The 8909-nt window shown below is 39.2% G+C and overlaps 1 protein-coding gene across 1 annotated transcript; it reads right to left on the minus strand.

Moving 5' to 3' along the window:
- Positions 1 to 574: 574 nt before the first annotated feature.
- On the minus strand, positions 575 to 1519 carry LOC114365404 (histone H1B-like). Its single transcript, XM_028321971.1, has one exon. It carries the CDS (start codon positions 1288 to 1290, stop codon positions 583 to 585), a length of 708 nt encoding a protein of 235 aa, XP_028177772.1. The 5' UTR covers positions 1291 to 1519; the 3' UTR covers positions 575 to 582.
- Positions 1520 to 8909: the final 7390 nt, after the last annotated feature.

The raw sequence follows: 8909 nt of genomic DNA on the forward strand, positions 1-8909 counted from the left end.
TGCCTGGAAATGGTGAGATGTAAGTGCAAGAAGTAGTGCAGAAGCTGGTGCTGTCTGAAAAAAACAACTAAAAAGGTCACAGCCGTAACCTTTGTGCTAAAAATATCTCCCGTACTATGATTGTGAAACCTCATTTTCCTCACACTTACCTTTCCGTTAAATCACTGGTACAATAGTATGTACAAATAAAAGTGTTAATTAAAATAATAATAATCATTAAGACGTTTAGACAAATTAAAGTTCCTTATTTAGTGCTTTCTTCTTATGATATTTTCAATATTAAAATGTATTTAAATTATTTTCAACCTTATGTCTCACACATAGAGTTCAAAATCAATTGACGAAAAAATACAATTCATGGTAGATTGATGTGCCAGCAACTCTAAATAAATTCTAATATAATAATTCTTGCTTGCTTATGAACCAAATAGTATGAATTCATGGATAAAAAAATATTTTTTCCGATGCGCAATAAAATTCGCCCGCTGTGTCCTGAAGAAAAAATTTTTTTCACCTACTTTTTGCGAAAAAAGTACCATACAATGTTATATTTTTATAATCCTGATAAGCGGCGGCGGCGGCTTACTTCTTGCCGGCGGACGCCTTCTTGGCCGCGGGCTTGGATTTCGGTGTTGCGGCGGCCTTCTTCGGTTTGGGCGCCTTGGGTTTCTTGGTTGGCGGTTTGGCGGTCTTCTTGGCCTTCGGCGCAGCGGCGGCCTTACCCTTGGCGGCGGCGGCGGGTTTCTTGGCGGCGGGCTTCTTCTTCGCGGCGGCCGCCTTCTTGTCCTTGGTGGCGGCGGAGGGCTTCGCCTTCGAGGGCGACGATGCGGCGCTCGAGGCGGCGCCCTTCTTCGCCTTGCCGGCGGACGACGCGGCCGTCACCTTCTTGGACTTGGCCGACGCTGCGGCGGCGCCCCTGGCGGGCTTGACCGCCGCCCGCTTCTTGGGTGCCGCAGATTTGGATTCCAATTTGAACGAACCGGAAGCGCCCTTGCCCTTGGTCTGGATCAAAGCGCCGGACTCGACGGCGCTCTTCAGGTACTTCCTGATGAAAGGTGCCAATTTTTCAGCGTCCACTTTGTACTGAGCCGCGATGTACTTCTTGATGGCCTGCAGCGAGGAACCGCTGCGCTCCTTCAACTCTTTGATGGCGTTGTTCACCATCTCGGACGTCTTCGGGTGGGTGGGCTTCGCTTTCGGCTTCTTGGCTCCTCCGGTCGCCGTCGCCTTGGGTTTCTTCGCGGGCGTCGCCGGAGCCGGTGCCTCGGATGCCACTGCTGTGTCTGCCATTTTTCTTTTTGTTATTTTGACTGTTTACGTGAACGAATCAAAACAATTAATTTCAGACGATATGCTGCTGCTGGAACGCGACGAGCGAGCGAAACAACGAACGTACGTACTGCGACTGCGCGCGCGCGGAACGAGAGAAAAGAGGATGGATAGAGCGGTGTGTTAGAGCGGGAGAGCTTACGGTGCGAAACGACGCGTCATGGCAATACCGTAAGGAGAGCCTCTCTGTAGCTAGGCACAGCTAGACATCTTCGCACGACACAATTCCCTCGCATATCTCTGGGAAACGCAGCATCCTCTCCCTCCCCCAAGGATCTCCACAATGTGCCCGCATCCAGGTTCTTCCCGCGACCTTCACCAGATCGTCGGTCCACCTAGTGGGAGGTCTGCCCACATGCTGATAACATGTTCCATCGTAATAAACTTCTTTCCGACATAATTTAATAAAGAAAACACCTAAAATGACCTAAAACCACAATTTTATTTTGCTTTTCACACGTCAATAAGCCAGTGAGTTACGTTACTGTGACAGCTAAGGTATTTTTCGATGACATCTTTGAAAATTGCAACTCATGGTAAGTTATTTGTATGAAACTTAATAAAAACTTTAGTCGCTATCGTATTCATTTAGATAGGTTTTTTACCTAACGATTTGAGATGAACTCATGGTAGTGTTTTTAGTTTTGCTGTGGTTCAGCTACTAACCGCTAGAGGCGCTGTACAATTTGCCATACATTTTTTTACGCCCTCGATAGCGAGATGCTCGGTAGGTAAACTCATGGTAGAGGCACTGCATTGAGTTTGCTTGCTTGATTCAACAGTCAGTAATGCGGGTAACGGTTATAGATAAATGTAGGCTTAGGGTTAATTGCACCACCTAACTGTGACCGTAACTTTAACGATAACCGGTCAGGTGTTTGTATGGAGTTTGACAGATATTTGACATTTGTCAAAGTTAAAGTAAGATGGTGCAACCCAGCCTTAGTCTTCGCTCAAACTGCGATCAGGCTGACTAATATGGAAAGTTAGGCTCTAATAATTTGAACTTTTTTTTATGCACAAGGCAGGTATTTGACCACAATCGCACCTGGTGTTAAGTGGGATGCAGTCTAGAATGGTACATATCTGCCCTGTAAGTGCCTATTCACTCTTGCCTTGAAAAGGCCCGGAACTTAAACCTATCTTTGTTATAAGAATGAAATTATGTTGATAGCAACGAATAGACTCATTCAATTTTTATTTATCGCGCATGTGTAAAAGTTATTGCCAATTTCCTGTCCAAATAAGGAAACTAGGAGCAATGTTCTTTTACGGAATAACCTACTGACACGTCATCATTTCTTGTAAATTAATACCTACCTGAATTTTAAATGTCGGCCGTTTGGTGTAGTGGTTCGAAACGGACTACTATTCCGGAGGTAGCGGGTTCGATTCCCGCACAGTACAAACATTTGTGTGCATGAACATATTTGTTTGTATTGGACTGGGTGTTTTCTATGTATAATAAGTACCTATGTATTTAAAAAAAAAGTATTTAAGTATGTTTATATCCGTTGTTTAGTACCCATAGTACAAGCTTTGCTTAGTTTGGGACTAGAAGCGCAGTGTAAAATGTCCAAGGATATTTATATTTATTTATTTATATTTAATTACTTTTATAATAAATGCGATGCGAATATCTATCATGCAGGCAGCAACACGCCAGTGTGTTTTGACCAGCGATTCCCAAACCACCGTCCACAGGCCTCTGGGGTTCAGCAAACATATCCCAGGAGGTTCGATAATCCAGGAGAATATACGATACTTAATCGATTTCATGAGTCCAACGGAGAACATACGAACCTAAACGATATTTGGCGTTTGCGTGCAAAAATCACAAATTATTATAATAGGAGGTATGATGATAATGAACGAGTTATCCGTGCAAAAAAAGACAAATCTCTTAGAAATATAGATAGATGATCCGTTTGCTCTGTTGCCTCCTGTCACATAAAAAAAGAAAAAAGATGCAACAAGCTAATAATGGCTGGTAATGTCTAAAATAGTATTTCCTCCACATTACGCAGTTAACGTACGGAAATAAGTAGTATAATTTCAGCTTTGATATAGAATCTCCCCACTTAATGATGATTCTCATTAACAAAGTTTCAGAACCGCTGCCTTAAACAAACCTCGTGGACATGTCCTGACAGCGGAGATAGCTGTGAATAATGTGTTTACGTGTAGGAATGGGGAATCCCGCTGATTTATTAGGATCTGAAGGCCCAAATATTTGCCGTATATCATAAACAAGATAGAGTTGCAGTGCCTTGATGGGACACCACTTGATATATGACGGAAGGAGGACGGATTATAGGGACAAGATGAGGGTTGGGTGATATTTTTGAGCCTTTTTGTGGCAACAATACGAATTTCATGCAGATTTTATTGTCAAACTGAGAAGTACATAAATAGATAGAGTTAAGGGGTAATTATCCTACACCGTAAACCATATCTTATTTACGTAGCACTAGCTGATACGGGGAACTTCGTACGCCTATGTTCATTAAATTATTGTAGGACTGTAATGGTGAAAGAATTTTCCAAATCGGTCCAGTAGTTTCGAAGCCTATTCCATTCAAACAAACAAATCTTTCCTCTTCATAATAGTGTAGATATGAAACGACTTCTTGGAATTTTATAGAAAATTCTAATTTTAAATACCTCTCTAATAGGTATATAGTACAAGCCTCGTTCACACAACACAATCGTAAGCCTTGTCATGATAATATACACGTCACGTTAACCTACTTATTTGACGAAGGTTTCAACTAACACTAACTAGATTAATGCCACCATTTTCCAGTTGTACTATAAAGCAACTAAACGTTAGTTGTCTCGACAATACAACTGAAAACATTAACTGACCTACTTCTGATTGATAACGAACTACTAAAACACTAACAATACTCCAACTCTGTTATTGTTTGCAAAGCTAAGATATACTAAAGTTGCCTTTACTGCTAAAGTCCCTGCAATATGGAATGGAATATTGCAGTTCCAAGAAAACAACAGCATATGAAACACCGATGAGAAACGCAAGGGTAAAATAGAAAATATTTTACGAGAAATCCCAGTAGGTGGGTCAAAGGTTCCCAAATATTAGTGTTCCGAAAGATGTTGGAAATATAAAGTTTATTTACGAGTAGATATCTAATGCAGGTACATTTTGCGTTTGACGTACTACTACTAGCGACAATACATATAAATCTTCCTCCTAAATCAGTCTTTATTTTGATGAAAACCGCATTAGAATCCATTAGCTACGTAGGTAGTTTAAAAGATCTAAGCGCGCCACTTTGTTTAATGCTATGTAAATGACCAAAACGTAATGACCATTTCTTTACGTAAAAAGCAATTGGCTATCAAGAAAAGCTTCTTCTACACGGCAGACATGAGTGCAGCTTCTACACAACTTGATAGCCATCAATTTCTTTATATTCAATACTCAATCGTTTATTGCATAACAATCACATTAGCACATTCAATTAGGTCTTACAATTTAAGCAGTTATACAATGTGAACCCAGTTAGGGCACAGCAACTTTAGGAAGGAGGCAGAACGACGATCTTAAATATCAGTTTCAAAATAAATTAATGTACAGATTGAGTTTGGTGGAAATTCATCATGAACCTGTCAAAGCGCAGAAGGAGAGTTGAAAATCACTATAAAACCCATCGATAATACAGGGTGTCCCAGAATGGGTGAATCAAACTACTAATGTACTACCCCTAAAAAATATGAAAAAAAATAAAGCGCATAAGGAAACAAAATACTTTTTTTTTAAAGTGAAAATAAATCAGCTTTGCCTAAGTATCTGGCTATAATTGCTGCGTTTGGAGTTTATTTCAACTTTTTTCTTACTAATATTAATTGTACGTGATCGCTTCGTTTATCTGTAAACAAACTTTTGAAAATAATGACTAGATTTCGAGTTTAGAGAACTTTATATAAAAAAAAATCCGATCTCAATTTTTTTTCCACATTTTTTAGGGATAGTACATTAGTAGAGCTACCTCCACTAGCAGTTTGATTCACCCATTCTGGGACACCCTGTATACAGGAACTGGCAGTAAACACCATAATCAACGACAAGTTTCACTGACTGATTTATACAACCTAACAAGGGGCTTGCGTGACTTGCTAGAGTCACATGACCACAGCTAAAATACAAAAGCTACTTATCAATATGATACAGAATTTTAACTGATATCGTAAATGATAATGAACGTCAAAAATCTGAACTTATTCAATACTAGCTGTCCGCCCGCAGCTTCGCCCGCGTGGAATTTTGTCTGTCACAGAAAAACTTTATAGCGCGCGTCCCTGTTTTAAAAACCGGGATAAAAACTATCCTATGTCCTTTCCCGGGACTCAAACTATCTCTATGCCAAATTTCACCAAAATCGGTTCAGTGGTTTAGGCGTGAAAGAGAGACAGACAGACAGACAGAGTTACTTTCGCATTTATAATATTAGTATAGATAGTATAGATTGGCAATATGGCCAATGCACCTCTTTCCAGTGTCAGTTAAGTACAAGTTAAGTATTCAGTGTTATATTTAAGAAATTAGTGCTAGTTTTCACCATCAATCCCTAATTTTTTATAAGTGACCCCTATGCTATGGTAACACATAACAGGAATTTTATTTTCATAGGGATCACTTAAAAATTTGGGGTTGATTTTGAAAACGAACATAGATCTCTCGTATTTCACACCTAAGTTTAGTCACAAACGAAATTCAATATTCTGGTTTCCCTTTTATTTTATTGAAGTAGTAGCTTACGTTCACATCTCTGCCCTACATTCCCCATTTCACCCCATTGATTTATGTTTGAACAAAGGGTATATTGAAACCGAGATACAAAACTGTTTCAGTCTCACAACGTTACAGATAGATTTACTTACCTTTCAAATTCACCAAAGGCAAAAAGTAGGATTTGAAGAACTTTACGTTTTCTGGGCTTTAATTTTGACCTAAAGTATAGACTTACGCCCGTATACACAAACATTACTATGAGGTCTCACAGTGCGCGTGGGTGACACACGAACCAATCACAGAGCTCTATTCAACGCTGTGCGTTCGATTTGCTCCTTCACTTAAGATAGCATCGTTTATGAATACGGGCGTTACTAAGCAAAAGTGGCTTTTCTTATTTCCCTAAAAGAACAGTTAGCAGCGCCATTCCTACAATGTCTGGAAAAACGTTTTAACCAGGAACCGACAATCCAGACTTCCAGCTAAAATACTTCAGTCAGCTAAGTATAGTACAGTTCTTCGCGCAAATATTTACTCTTTTAACAAAAGATGAGCTTTATTTGCTAGTAGATAAGATTCAACATTTAACCGGATTTATAGGTACAGTTGCGAGCAGAGTGGACGTTGTGGCACAAAATCACACGTTTTACAACTGATTAAAGTGCATAATCGTCGTTGTCTACAATCCTCTCCAGCCGACTGTTCTCGTAGAAACGACTAGTTTTATCTTTCAATTTAAAAGGAAAGTTTCAACGTTCGAGAATTGTTCTTGCATTTCCTACGTTACCTACTTGAAACAAGAACTAAATTAAAGTTAATAAAGAAACAGAATTCACTGTTGAAAACTAAATTATGAAGATAGAATTCCAATATCTGTCTGAAAACTGCTATATTAGTAAGAAGCCAGGAGCTCACTACGAAAAGCGGCAGGATTACAGTCAGTGTCAAAGAGTTCGTGACACCCAAAGTAGCCAAAAAGTTCGCAACATGTCTTTGTTACAATAAGGGCTATCGTTTTAGCGCTCACCAGTTAGCGCCACTGTAGAGTAAGGTCTGTCACTTGCTAGTAGCGAAGACAGTGGCACCAACTGGTGAGCGCGAAAGTGGTAGGAGGACTATCGCATTTTCACTCATCAAGATGGCGCCACTGTAGAGTAAGGTCCTGTCAATCGCCAGGGGTGCCAACTGTTAATTATAAAAACAATAGCCCTCATTGGAATTAGGTTGTGTTGTAAACTTATTGGCCACTTTTGGTGTCACGAACTGTCTGACGCTGACTGCACCTTAGTTTTACTTTGAGGTAGGCAGTAGGCAAAGACAGCGTATATTATTTAGCATCGTCTTATTATGTACCTAGTTCTAATAGGTGCTACAAACATACTTATGTTACGTTTACGTTATGTAGTCTGACTGTCGTCGACTTTGTTTTGTCACTGTCATCCGCTTTGCACTAGAAGTCGAACATTAACTTCGAACTCCTCCTATGTTCTTCTGATTAAATTCGTTGCGGATCCAATGACAGTTTAACTTTCCCCCGGGACAAACTTGACCTTCACTGGTTGGGTTTTTATTGGCGGTCAAGCTGTAGATCCTGGCTACACAGGAGTTGCAGTGGTGGGAACGAGAGGTATGAATAGTTCTTTTGTCGTCGACTGTACAAACTTTCAAAACGAATTTTCATCAACGAAAAACCTTTTCAGACCACTTGAAAAAGCAAAAGATAAGAATAATCTACGCGGATTATTATCGCTTTACATTACCCTAGTCATAATAAGGAAAAGGACCTAAGTTACTAACAGAAGTAAAAACTATTTCATTAACTGCAATATGTGCTTTATTACCGTCTTTGTTAGCTTCATTTTCTTTCAAGCAAAAACTACAGACCATTATGGGTTTCCCACTATTCAGGGTAGGGCTTGTAAAGGGCGTTTCGTGACCAGAATTCCTTATTTTCAAGGTATTTTACTGAGAAATACAATTGCTCACGTTTTTATTTATTGAAGCGATTGAGTTGCCTCACAAAGGTGCTCGTACTTTCTATTACTAAGTATTTTTTGACTTCCTAAAATGTAAATCTGATAAAATAAATAAAATGGGTCCGCGAATTTATTGTGTCACGTGTAGTTGACGTCCTTCGAAAGCCATGTTTGTTTTTTTATTTCTATGCTTTCTTATTCTATCCCTAGACCTACCTGTTTATGGCATACATGCAAAAATTCAACAACATTGACGATTTGGGCGTTATTTAGCAACAAATACGCTGACTGAGTACTTTCGTATTATTATTATGTATTGACTTTTATCAGTAAGTAAATAAGTAATAACCCTCCTTCTGGCGCAGTCGGGTAAAAAAAACAAGTAGTCATAACACCACCAAGGTAGGACCATAAAGGGTAATGCATACTTAGGCTGAGTTGCTCCACCTAACTTTGACCGTAACTATTACGATAACCAGCGTATTTAGTATGGAGTTTGACAGTTTTTTGAAGTTTGTCAAAGTTAAAGTAAGATGGTGCAACTCAGCCTTAGTAAACGGAAGAAATGTAAATAATGAATATTAAATTTTTTCCTTTCTTTAGACATTCTCCTCGCCATTGCCCACTCTGATTCTTACGACTTTATTTGTAGAAGAAATTACATTGTAATGACTTATGAAGTTATATTTAACTTACGAGTTTTAAACAAGCTACACGGACAAAAACAAATAAAGTGTAACGCTCATATTAATGGAATTGGACTTAGTCATTTCTTCAAACCCAAACTTTTCCTTTTTCGTTTCGTATTTTAACTTAAACAGCGTAATCTATACTTCTATACTATC

The sequence above is a fragment of the Ostrinia furnacalis genome, unplaced genomic scaffold (genome assembly GCF_004193835.3).
Source record: "Ostrinia furnacalis isolate ACB-3 unplaced genomic scaffold, ASM419383v2 OfSCF7587, whole genome shotgun sequence".
NCBI lineage: Eukaryota > Metazoa > Arthropoda > Insecta > Lepidoptera > Crambidae > Ostrinia > Ostrinia furnacalis.

Excerpts from the sequence above, each read along its gene's own strand:
- LOC114365404 (XM_028321971.1), bottom strand. The coding sequence starts at position 1,290 with ATGGCAGACACAGCAGTGGCATCCGAGGCACCGGCTCCGGCGACGCCC.